Below are 13,256 nucleotides of genomic sequence, written 5' to 3'. Positions count from 1 at the left end.
CGGGAGGAGTAGAGACCAGAGAAGACTCGGCCTCTGACACCGACCCGCTGCTTAATGGGGAAAACCGGTTGAAAGTTTCTGTCGGCTGAATGAGCGACACCGGTTGAGCTTTCCTACAGCATTTCCTTCCAGAAACCGTGAGAAAGTTGTCCGGCTGCGGGGACTGTGCCAGGGGATTTATACTACTATCTGTACTTACTGGTGGCACAGACACTGTTTCATCCTTTCCTACATTGAAATTACCCTTGCCTAAAGATTGCGTCTGAAGCTGGGCTTGTAGCACAGTTATCCTCGCCGTAAGGCGAGCACAGCGGCTGCAATTAGAAGGCATCATGTTAATGTTACTACTTAGCTTCGGCTGTTGGAGGTCCTGACGAATCGTGTCTAGATAAAGCGTCCGGAGTGAAAAAGTTGAGGAAAAAATAAATAAATATATGAACGGTAATTAAAAAGTGAAAACCGTAAAGTTGTCAGGTAGCAAAATAGGTTGGCAACAAAACGCACAGCAATTCGAAAACAAGCCTGCAAGTTGTGACCGGAAATGACGTCAAGCAGGACGTCGGTCTGCTGAAAACTTTGCTTTACGACCCTTTCCCCCAATATGAGTCCTTTGGGTGCCTTTTGGCAAACTCAAATGAACTGTCATGTGCCTTTTACTGAGGAGTGGCTTCCGTCTGGCCTGATTGGTGGAGTGCTGCAGAGATGGTTGTCCTTCTGGAAGGTTCTCCCATCTCCGCAGAGGAACTCTGGAGCTCTGTCAGAGTGACCATCGGCTTCTTCTCCCCCGATTGCCCAGGCAGTCAGCTGTAAATAGAATGTTGGTGGTTCCCAACTTCTACCATTTAAGAATGATGGAGGCCACTGTGTTCTTAGGGACCTTCAATGCTGCAGAATTGTTTTGTTACCCTTCCCCAGATCTGTGCCTCGACACAATCCTGTCTCGGATCTCTACGGATGATTCCTTCGACCTCATTGCTTGGTTTTTGCTCTGACATGCACTGTCAAATGTGGGACTTTATATAGACAGGTGTGTGCCTTTCCAAATCATGTCCAATCAATTTAATTTACCACAGGTGGACTCCAATCAAGTTATAGAAACATCTCAAGGATTATCAATGTAAACAGGATGCACCTGAGCTCAATTTCAAGGGACATAGCAAATGGGCTGAATACTTATGTAAATAAGGTGTTTCCATATTTTTTAAATACATTTGAAAACATTTCTATAAACCTGTTTTCGCTTTGTCATTATGGGGTTGTGTGTAGATGAGGAAAAACATTTATTTAATACATTTTATAGTAAAACTGTAATGTAACAAAATGTGGAAAAGTGAAAGGGTCTGAATACTTTCTGAATGCACTCTATATATGGGCAATTCCACGGCAGGATTTTTTTTAAATAATAATAATATATATCATTTAGCAGACGCTTTTATCCAAAGCGACTTACAGTCATGTGTGCATACATTCTACGTATGGGTGGTCCCGGGAATCGAACCCACTACCCTGGCGTTACAAGCGCCATGCTCTACCAACTGAGCTACAGAAGGACCACAGTATCAGTATTTTTGTATCAGATTGTTCTGGCAATTCTCACATAACTTTTTATTGAAAGGAAGTTGGAAGGAAGGATGTTTGATATGCTTTTTACATTTGTATCACAAACTGTTTTTGAGAAAGTGGCCATTTTAGGCCCTTTTCAGACCTACATTGCCTTTAGAAAGTATTCATACTATTTTACTTATTCCACAGCCTGAATTCAAAATAAATACCTAAAAAATGTATCTCGCCCATCGATACACAATACCCTATAATGACAGAGTGATTACCCCATAATGACACCTTTGGCAGAAATTACAGCTGTGAGTTTTTCTGAATAAGTCTCTTAAAACCTCTTAGGGAATATGCGGAATTTAGTTCCTGTGCAGGAACCTAAATCTGTGAAATTTCAGAGCGCCACCTGTAGTACTCGATAAAACTCAAACTTTCATTAAAACACACATGCAAGGTACTCAATTAAAGCTACACTCGTTGTGAATCTAGCCAACATGTCAGATTTGTCAAATCCTTTCGGCGAAAGCACGAGAAGCTAGTATCTGATAGCATGCACCCCCCTAAAATACCTGAACGAGACCTAAACAAAAGATTTAGCGGTAGCCGGCGCTACCCAAAATGCAGAAATAAAATATAAAACATTCATTACCTTTGACGAACTTCTTTGTTGGCACTCCTATAAGTCCCATAAACATCAAAATTGGGTCTTTTTCCCGATTAAATCCGTCATTGTATACCCAAAATGTCATTTTATGAAGGCTGGTCTGATCCAGGAAAATTCACCTTTACAAGACGCAACGTCACTTTTTAAAATGACAAAAGTTGCCTATAAACTTTTACAAATCATTTCAAACTACTTTTGTAAACCAACTTTAGGTATTAATAAACGTTAATAATCTATCAAATTGATCACGGGGCGATCTGTATTCGATAGCAGCAAGTCTTGAAATCATCGTCCATGTTTTCACTTTCATAACTTCCTATGGTGCGCCCCAAGACAGGAAGTGCCTATACGTCATCTCACCAAGGATAAACCAGCCATGAAATGCCAGTACTGGCGACATCGTGTGGAAGCTGTAGGCATTGTAATCGGATCCTCATTTATTTTCTATCGCCTTAGACAATACATTGACTGGCGGATGAATATTTTTGTTTTGTTTTTGGTGAACAGTTTTCCCATGGTATTTACTCCTAAACTAGTTCTGTTATAGCCACAGACACGATTTAACCAGTTTTAGAGACTTCAGAGTGTTTTCTATACATACATACTTATCATATGCATATACTATATTCCTGGCATGAGTAGCAGGACTTTGAAATGTTGCGCGATTTTTAACAAAAAGCTGTGAAAATTCGCAACATCCCTAACAGGTTTTAAGAGCTTTGCACACCTGGATTGTTCAATGCACATTATTCATTTCAAAATTATTCAATTCCTGTCAAGTTGGTTTTTGAACATTGATAGATGGCTATTTTCATGTCTTGCCATAGATTTTCAAGCTGTTACTAGGCCACTCAGGAACATTCAATGTCGTCTTGGTAAACAACTGCAGTGTATATGTGGCCTTGTGATGTAGGTTATTGTCCTACTAAAAGATGCATTTGTCTCCCAATGTCTGTTGGAAAGCAGACTGAACCAGGTTTCCCTCTAGCATTTTGCCTGTGCTTAGCTCTATTCCGTTTCTTTTTATCCTAAAAAAACCTCCCTAGTCCTTGCCGATGACAAGCATACCCATAACATGATGCAGGCACCACCATGCTTGAAAATATGAAGAGTGGTACTCAGTGATGTGTTTTGTTTCTTCCATTTCTTCCACAAATGTGTTGCTGTTTTACTTTAGTGCCTCATTGCAAACAGGATACATGTTTTGGAATATTTATATTCTGGTTAGGTTAGTATTGTGGAGGAACTACAATGTTATTGATCCATCCTCATTTATCTCCTATCACAGCCATTAAACTTCCTGTCCTTTGCGTTTGAATCTCTGTTTGAAATTCACTGCTCGACTGAGGGGCCTTATAGATATTTGTATATTGTGGGGTACAGAGATGAGGTAGTCATTGGGAAATCTTTTTACTCCTGAATTTATTTATGGTTTAATACATATTTAGTCAACACATTTCAGTTGTACATTTCTTATTAATTTGTAAACATTTTGAAAAACATAATTCCACTTTGGCATTATGGGGTATGGATGGAAGAAGTGCAGGAACTGTCCATTAGACTATGTTCACCGAAATTCACAAATGGCATTATGCTATAGAGACGACCTGATTATTCACTGTTAATGGCTTATACACATTTTCCATGACTTCTCTATGACGTTTAACGCATATGTTCATGACTATTAATATAGTCTACATGGAAAAAGTAAGCATTATTAAACCTGGAATGCTGCTGTGTCGGATCCCATGTAGACCTACCACCTCCTGCCGTTGTGCCCTTGATCAAGGCACTTAGCCCCCCACATAGAACTGTACTGTTAGTCACATGTTATCAACATGTCGTCAACCCTCGATCTGGAGAGCTCCTAGGTGTGCAGGACTGGCTTTTTCAACATTACAACCAAATACGTTTGTCTTTATAAAATGATTCCTTCATTCAATAAGTCCGAAATCAAATTGAGAAGGTAGGCTGTTTCAAAGCAAGGTATCTGTCTAGACATGTTTATATATAAGGCCCAAATATTCATGTTTTGGTGGAGATCTATGCGCATTAAGTAATTTGTCAATTAGGCTATTAGAATATGTTTAATGTTGTCACAATGACATGGCTATTGTTTAATAGCGGGGAATCCCAGCTTTCCAACGGTGCAGATTTATTTAGGCTCTACAGTGCAGGTGGAAAGGCAACAACGAAATTAATGCTTAGTTAGCTATAGTTAACTTGTAGCAGTTCTCTCGCTTGGTTATGGGGCGGCAGTGTAGTCTAGTTGTTAGAGCGTTGGACTAGTATCCGGAAGGTTGCAAGTTCAAACCCCCGAGCTGACAAGGTACAAATCTGTCGTTCTGCCCCTGAACAGGCAGTTAACCCACTGTTCCTAGGCCGTCATTGAAAATAAGAATTTGTTCTTAACTGACTTGCCTAGTTAAATAAAGGTTGTTTTTTTAAATGTAAAAATGTTTTCAATTGGTGATCTAGTTAATCTGCCTGTGATTATTTTGAACCTGCTGCTGAAATGTCGCTCTCTCTCTCCTCGAGCAACAACGGCCCACTCACTGGCACACACGCAGCACCACAGATACAAGGGTCATTCCGATAATGGCTGATAAGTCGTTTTTTAAATGTTTTATTAATTTATTTATCTTGTTTAAAAGTATGCTTTCATGAATTACATTAACAAAAAGTTTGGAATTTTTCAATACTTACAAACCCTCATTTGACAACTTGCAACGTTTCCAATCTGCGCAAATCTCGAACAACCTACTGTCACTCCAAGATTCACAGATTAGCAGCAAATAAACTTGAACAAAGCGGAATCAGGAAATGAATGCCCACATTGCTATTCCATGAAGAGCCCACTTTCTTTCCGCTTTGATCAATTTTTTTTGCCTCAGTGTGTGAATCTGGGCCAGCGATAGACTACTTTGTTTTTATAGAGGAGCACTGAGTTTATCATAAATTGAGACCATATCCTTTCCCCCTCCCCCCAATATAATCTACTTTCCTCAAATAACTGTTCTTCTCTATGAAGTAACGATAGAAGTGGCCTATGCCAATGGACTACATAGACACTGAAACGTGACTGTGGTCAGGTACTGTAGATGGAAATGTACTTTAACAAACGTAGTGTGCGTGGTGAGAGAGAGACGGAAGTAAAGATGGAACAGTGGGAGATAGAGATGGGTAAAGGGTGATCCCCTTTACCCCTCTGGGGAAGGCTGTGTGTGTACATAGCTAATGGAGAGAGAGAGAGAGAGAGAGAGAGAGAGAGAGAGAGAGAGAGAGAGAGAGAGAGAGAGAGAGAGAGAGAGAGAGAGAGAGAGAGAGAGAGAGAGAGAGAGAGAGAGAGAGAGAGAGAGAGAGAGAGAGAGAGAGAGAGAGAGAGAGAGAGAGAGAGAGAGAGAGAGAGAGAGAGAGAGAGAGAGAGAGAGAGAGAGAGAGAGAGAGAGAGAGAGAGAGAGAGAGAGAGAGAGAGAGAGAGAGAGAGAGAGAGAGAGAGAGAGAGAGAGAGAGAGAGAGAGAGAGAGAGAGAGAGAGAGAGAGAGAGAGAGAGAGAGATGGTGAATATGTGTGTGGATGCATGGGGTACAGTATATGTTGGGCGGAAATGGATGAGTAAGTCGATAGATGGGTGTTAAGGCTTCCCAGCTGATTCAGTTCGTTAGAGTTTGTGCATATATTATGACGCTGTTTTCTGACGTTTTTGTTTGTTTCGGACTTCGTAGCCGAAGTCCACGCCCTTTCTTTGGTGATTGATTGAAGAATCCCTACTGTTGACCAATCAGTCAAATGTATTTATAAAGCCCTTTTTACATCAGCCGATGTCACAAAGTGCTATACAGAAACCCAGTCTAAAACCCCAGACAGCAAGCAATGTAGATGTAGCAGCACGGTGGCTAGGAAAAACTCCCTAGAAAGGTAGGAACCTAGGAATAAACCTAGAGGAACCAGGCTCTGAGGGGTGGACAGTCTTCTTCTGGCTGTGCCGGGTTGAGGTTATAACAATATTCTTTGTTGTCATTCAGTGAGTGATGACTTGTTTTCAAGCAAATTTCTTAATTGAAAAATACTGCTCCAATCATGTTATTGTCAAATTGCATGACTAAGATCTCCTCTGCAAAAACATCCAAATTAATGACAGATTAGATCAATTCTAACTATTTTAGGGAAGTGTATACTGGCTATGTTGTCTCAAAAAGGACAAAAGGTACCACTTCCAATTTGCTCTCGTTTCTCAATCAAAGATCTTTTAAGTATGTGAGCACTCATTTGGTTCAGCTAGCAGAGTTCAGCTAGGCGCCAGTCGATCTGAAGCATGCGGAAACCTTTAGTGTGTCTGAGAGGTAGGGAGGTTTGGACAAGCTTGGCTTGGGTGGGCAAGGATGGGAGGTTTGGATGGGAGGTAGGGACAAGCTTGGGTTGGGTGGGCAAGGATGAGAGGTAGGGACAAGCTTGGGTTGGGTGGGCAAGGATGGGAGGTAGGGACAAGTTTGGCTTGGGTGGGCAAGGATGGGAGGTAGGGACAAGCTTGGCAAGGATGGGAGGTTGGATGGGAGGTAGGGACAAGCTTGGCTTGGGTGGGCAAGGATGGGAGGTAGGGACAAGCTTGGCTTGGGTGGGCAAGGATGGGAGATAGGGACAAGCTTGGCAAGGATGGGAGGTTGGATGGGAGGTAGGGACAAGCTTGGCTTGGGTGGGCAAGGATGGGAGGTTGGATGGGAGGTAGGGACAAGCTTGGCTTGGGTGGGCAAGGATGGGAGGTAGGGACAAGCTTGGCTTGGGTGGGCAAGGATGGGAGGTTGGATGGGAGGTAGGGACAAGCTTGGCTTGGGTGGGCAAGGATGGGAGGTAGGGACAAGCTTGGCAAGGATGGGAGGTTGGATGGGAGGTAGGGACAAGCTTGGCTTGGGTGGGCAAGGATGGGAGGTTAGATGGGAGGATGGGACAAGCTTAGCTTGGGTGGGCAAGGATGGGAGGTTGGATGGGAGGTAGGGACAAGCTTGGCTTGGGTGGGCAAGGATGGGAGGTTGGATGGGAGGTTGGGACAAGCTTAGCTTGGGTGGGCAAGGATGGGAGGTTGGGGAAAGCTTGGGTGGGGTAAAGGGGGGAGAAACCGGGGAGGTGAAGAGGGAGGGATGGGTTTGGCTTGGGAGAGAGAAGGAAGGATTTAACTATACTACAATGTCATTTTTTTGTGATTTGCAAACCTGCTGTAATATGAATGAGTTCTGGACAGATTAGGATATGTCAAGTATTTGGTGCGGCAGTTGGACTAGTAACCAAAAGGTTGGAAGATTGAATACCCGGGCTGTGGTTCTGCCCCTGAACAAGACAGTTAACCAACTGTTCCTAAGCCGTCATTGAAAATACAAATTAGTTCTTAACTGACTTGCCTAGTTAAATAAAGGTAAAATAAATCAAGTAAAAATAGTTATTCCTTGTATGTCTTTATAGCTCAGATTCCCTGGTGGTTATTGGTGAGAGTGGAGAGGGGCTCTATCCATGGGGTTGGGACGGGGTGATAGGGAGGGCATCAGAAACTTCTCTGGGGTGTATATTTGAATTTCATTTACAAGGTAATAGAAACTGAGCAAAATACTTCAGTGGTAGTCTTTCTCCAATGTACAGTATGAACAATGAGATATTTCTGTATTTCATATTCAATAAATGTGCAAAAATGTATTTATTTTCACTTTGTCATTATGGGGTATTGTTTGCAAGAAAATATATATATTTAATTGAATTCAGGCTGTAACACAACAAAATGTTGAAAAGGTCAAGGGGTGTGAATACTTTCTGAAGGCACTGTATTAAATGGGTTATATCTTCCACTTTTAACGTTGAATAAATGACTGTGAACATTTCTATTTCAGAATCTAGACATACATTATGTTAGAGCACACTAGAAGCACACTATAAGGAGTATAGTCACACCCAGATGTTGTCTGTATCATCTATGGTTCACAGATCATAGGGTCTTACAGGAGGCATGTATAGGTTTAAAAAGGACCCAAAATGGCCACTTTCATCATCATTACCCCTCAAATGGTTTGTGACACAACTGTAAAAGGAATATCAAACATCCTTCTTCCCAATGAAGTTTCTATCTTCGAATTGCCAGAACAGTCTGAGATGCCCCGAAAAATATTTCCGGGCCTTCCTGACGTGTAGCCGCCCATATCTATTCTAAGAATATAGCATTAAATTAGGATTCATTGCTAGTGGTGGCGAAGCTGATAGTTCTGTTGCACAGCTGATCCAGGCTCAATTTAGCTGTGCTAAGTAAGGCTTAGCTAGGCCAGACATGGGTTTTTGGCCCAATGTTCTCTAATGTTCTAAGGTTAGTGGGCTGGTTAAGCTGAAGCCAGGTGTCTGCTGCAATAGCTTACACACACAAACACCTTGCACACACTGTGGGTCTTAATGCACACCTCAATGCCTATCCGCTTTAGCTGTGGACTAGACTATTTGGCAACAGAAGCAGAGCACTTAAGAAATGGACTTAAATCACTGGTTCAAGTTCGGGGCTTAGTGCTGTCATGTCCTTAAGTAAGGCACTTAGCTTCAACTTCTCTCAGAAAAGGTTCAGTTAGGAATCAAAGGGAAGACGGGTGCATCCCAGGCACAGCGTACCCATGCTTACCTATACTGTGCTTCTCCTCTCTTTTGTCTTTCAGAACAAGTGGGCCAAGAGATCCTGGCTAACTTGCACAGTGACCGCGAGAAGATCCAGAGATCCAGAGACCGGGTGAGAACAGTTGCGCGCGCACACGCAGGACACGCGCGCGCCGGACACGAGCTGCTACCCTCATAATCTAACGAGTGTGTAAAGGCTTGCGCTAGAAGGACAGTGGGATTGAAGGCAAGGACAAAGGGCTGATGACAACAAGGCGTTGTGGTTGGTTAGGGACGTTCACCACCTCCACCGCTGTGCTCATGAAGGCATTGTGTGTCCCATGTAAGATGATGTAAGACTGTCTAATTGAGCACGCAAGCATCCACACACAGAAACGCGCGCACACACATGCACGGACGGACAAACACTCACACACACTGACTGCATAAAGAACTGAGTATTAGGCCTTGCATCTCTCTCTCTCACTTTCTCATCTCTATCACACTTAGAGCTTTAGACTCTGACCCTCTCTCCCCCCCTCCCCAGACAGACAGACAGTCAGACAGACAGGTAGAGCAGAGAGAGCCCCAGCACGGGGAGGGGCCCTCTGACGGCACCCTCTACGGAGAATGCTTTAAGATCACAACATGGCAGTGGGCCTCGCAGGCGATTTCAAAGGAAATCAAACATCTCCTTTCAAAAGGTCTGCCTGCCACTAAGGAGGATAGTCCCTCGCTTTCTCTCCCTCGTTTTCTCTTTCCCATGAGCCTGCACAGGCCCCCCTCTTCCTTTTAAAGACAGTTTGTGGGGTAAAAAAAAAGAGAGGGGGGGGGGTAGGAGAAGAAAAACATGATGTGAAGACACACAGGATGGATGGATCGGTAAACGTCGTTCTCGCATGAAAAAGACAGAAGATGAAGGCGTTTGGGGGGCATCGTTTAAGCATAAATGCAGAGATGCACACTTGCATTCACAAGCAGTGGCGCACACACACACACACACACGCACACACACACACAGCAGGAGACAAAAGCTTTTCCCTACAGTCAAAGCAGGTGTGAAAGTTTATTGAAATGATTTTTTTCTGGTATCAATGGAGGTCGGCAGCAGACCCTTGAACTTGGGGACAAAAGTAGATGTCCTTTTTTAACTTCACCCACTGAGGCCCCGTCACCAATCCTCACAGTATATTAGCTCCTTAAATACTTCATTACAATGTATTGTTTGCCTTATTGCCTCGTCAATCTTAAGCTATATATCATAAATGGACTCTTTGATATGGCTGAGAGAGAGAGAATGAGAGAACAGCCAGAGTGTGAGATTGATTCAGAAAGTGAGAGAAAAGACAGAGTGGAAGGAAAGAGTGTGAGATTGAGTCAGAGAGAGAGAGTGTGGTATTTTGGGAGAAAAGTGGGAAGTCTCTGGGGAGCGATCCATCCATGGGGTTTGAGAGAGACATCGGGCGGCTGTGGGGCTGGTGTCAGAGCCAGCGCCCGAACCCGCCCAGAACCACATCTGAGCCTGCTCAGCCTGGCAACCAGCACGGTCCTCCAAACAGCATGCCAGAACAACCCTCACGTCGAGAGAGCGAACGAAAGGAGAGTAGTAAAACCAGAACTTGTTTAGGTTACGACACGATTCCGTACGTGTTATTCCATAGTGTTGATGGTTTCACTATTATTCTACAATGTAGAAAACAGTACAAGTAAAGAAAAACCCTGGAATGAGTCGGTGTGTCCAAACGTTTGGCTGGTGGTGTCTGTCACGCTCCTCGTGTCACAGAGGCTGAAAACAAAAACAGAAATGTGACCCCCAAAAAGAGCGAAAGTTAAAAGAGAGATACTGAAGGATATTCATTATTGCGCACGGGACATCGTAGGTACTGTTCAGTACAACACAGCACGGACGTCGGTCGAGACATTTCTCCATGTTGCTTTTTACCTCGACCCCTTAGTTGTTTGTACGAAGCAAGCAGTTGTGGGGGGGGGGCAAGAACCAGTCACAATAAGAGAAAAGATGAAAAGAGTAACATTTTGCCGATGGATCCGATTGTGCCATTAGTGTGTAGATGTGAAAGTAGGAATGATCCGAAACCACAGCGAACATGAAGGCTCCAATCCTGCACAATGCCTTATATACAATGTGTTCAGTCACTGTGTGTTCCTTCGACCGTACATGTTTATCTTTCAATTTACCGGCCCTTCTCTCGTTCTTTGTTTGTCTCTCTGAATCTTTTTCTGTCTCTCATTTTTATCCCAGTTCTATTCTCTGCATTTCCCACATTCTTCCCCAGAGACTCTTCCCCCAGTCTCACTCACCTCTCAACCCCCTCAACCTCCTACATGGACTGTGTATGTCTCTGTGTCACACCTGTCCTCCCCCCCCCCTGCTTCTAGCTGAGAGAGACCGACGCCAACCTGGGCAAGAGCTCCCGCATCCTAACGGGAATGCTGAGAAGGTAAGAGGCAGGTAGGGACCTTGATTCTAACGCACCTCTCTGCAGATGTCTCCACCTGTGTCATCAGCCACGTCCGCTCATTTAGACCCAAGTGCACTCGAGAAGGGCCCTAGTAGGCAGTCATACGGTGTACACAGGGGGCAAGTACATGCGTCATAAAGCACGTACAGAAACTCATGCGCACTCAAACCCACATCTTATTCATCCCGAATGCATACTGTACTGTGGTTCTCCATAATCCTAGTGGGGAAAGTATGTCCATGTGTTCGAAGACTGTTGTCTTATGAGCGCACAGTATGCAAAGTCCCCATACGTTGTGTGTGATGTAGACGACTCTTTTCTGCGGTTAACTATGGTATAGTTCCATCAGTCTAATGCAGAATGATACTGTATAAGAGCTGTCCGACAACCAATACTGGATGCTTTTTCAAAGAACAAGAAAAACACAAGCTGTACGCAGTACACTCCGGCAATTTTCGAAATTGTCCATAATTTTCACAAACACATACCACCACCCCTAGCCAACTCGCGCTCTCTGTCTCTCTCTCTGTCTCTCTCCTTCTTTCTTCCTTACTCTTACCCACATCCGTTCACTAACAAGCATACCCCCCCCCTCTCTCTCTCTCTCTCTCTCTCCCTCTCTCACACACGCACTAACACACACACACACACACTCAGCTTAATGTCTTGTCACATCTCCATTTCATAAAGTGCCTCTGCCCCTGAACCGTGACGCCACGGTTTTGTTTCTTTTCTCTTTTTTTATTTTTTTATTTCCCAGTGTGGTGTTTTGATTAAGAGTAATATGTAAATGACACCAGCTAAATTTAAAATCCCCGTGCTAGGAAGGAAGTGCCAATTGAAATAGATGCTTCAGTGGCTTTAGACAATCAGGGGCCGGCGCGGGCGGTGTGGGAGTGCTAGCAGGAGACCAGGCAGGGCTGTGACGCCGACTGTAACCAATATTTCTGCATAGGTCTCCATTTTGTCAAGTCTGATTAGAGGAGGCCTGGGCTCGCCTGGTGTCACCCAGAGCTGTCCAGAAATCATTCATCATCCTGCCTCCTTTCCCTTGTCCTCCCCCGCTGCCCCTCCTCCCCCTACCGCCTCCACCCGGGCGCTAAAGTAAATAACACCCACTTATTTCAATATTATCATATTAATGTTAAAGTTCAGCTGTCACCTAATGGGAAGACTTAATCAAACGTAGCATTTAAGAGCGGTAGCGCCTGCCTAGCGCTCGCAGGCTCGCGTCTTTCTCTGGTTAGCCCCGACTCTCAAATCAGGATTTATTAGGTCTTTCTAAAGCCCCCAACCTCTTCCCAACCGCTGTCTTGCTTTCTGCTTCACGGGGCTTCCCATTCTTCTTTTGACAAATACCAAGCATTTTTACTCCTCTTTCCTTTAGCGTTTAGAGAAAAGAAAGTCTTTGCTTGTACGGTTTTGTTTACGTTTTTTTGCATCTCTAAAAGTCATTTATAACCAGGAAAGGGGACAAAGAAACAAAAGTGTCACATGGTGTAGTTTTGATATTAAGACCGTCTACCGTGTTTGTGAATTTCGTTACTTGCTCCTGTAGGTTTCACACATTTGATTGTTGTATTTTTATTAGTCATGTAAAATGTTGGGCTGTTTTGGGGGGGGGGGGTTGGCGACCTTCATTTAGGCGGCTTGCTGTGTTTTAAGCTTGCCAGAAGTGTGCAAAAGAGTTATATTGTTATATGTAAATCAGGCCAGTAGGGGAACCTCTACTGCTATGCAACTTCAGCTGTGCTGCGCAAATTAGCTTCTGGTATTCATGTGCTACTTTTTAATACTGATACTCTTTCTAACTTAACTGTTTGAGGGTGCCTTACCTCGTATTGACCCTGCTAAAAATTAAAAAAACATTTCACTGCGCCTATCCGGTGTATGGGACAATAAATATTTTTTAATTATTTTTTTATTGACAGTTTAACGCTTTG

At 43.7% G+C, this 13,256-nt stretch overlaps 1 protein-coding gene across 2 annotated transcripts in view; it reads left to right on the top strand.

Moving 5' to 3' along the window:
• LOC124039976 (vesicle transport through interaction with t-SNAREs homolog 1A-like) overlaps positions 1-13,256 on the top strand; it is a 178,691-nt gene that overhangs the window by 121,012 nt on the left and 44,423 nt on the right. The window contains exons 6-7 of one of the 2 annotated variants that reach the window (XM_046356615.1): positions 8,896-8,966; positions 11,231-11,292. In XM_046356615.1, the coding sequence (XP_046212571.1) occupies positions 8,896-8,966; positions 11,231-11,292 (133 nt within the window). The remainder of the gene's footprint in view (positions 1-8,895; positions 8,967-11,230; positions 11,293-13,256) is intronic. The other variant, XM_046356616.1, reaches the window with a different exon arrangement.

This window comes from Oncorhynchus gorbuscha, linkage group LG07 (genome assembly GCF_021184085.1).
Source record: "Oncorhynchus gorbuscha isolate QuinsamMale2020 ecotype Even-year linkage group LG07, OgorEven_v1.0, whole genome shotgun sequence".
Taxonomy (NCBI): Eukaryota; Metazoa; Chordata; class Actinopteri; order Salmoniformes; family Salmonidae; genus Oncorhynchus; species Oncorhynchus gorbuscha.
This window is presented reverse-complemented; position numbering and strand designations above follow the sequence as displayed.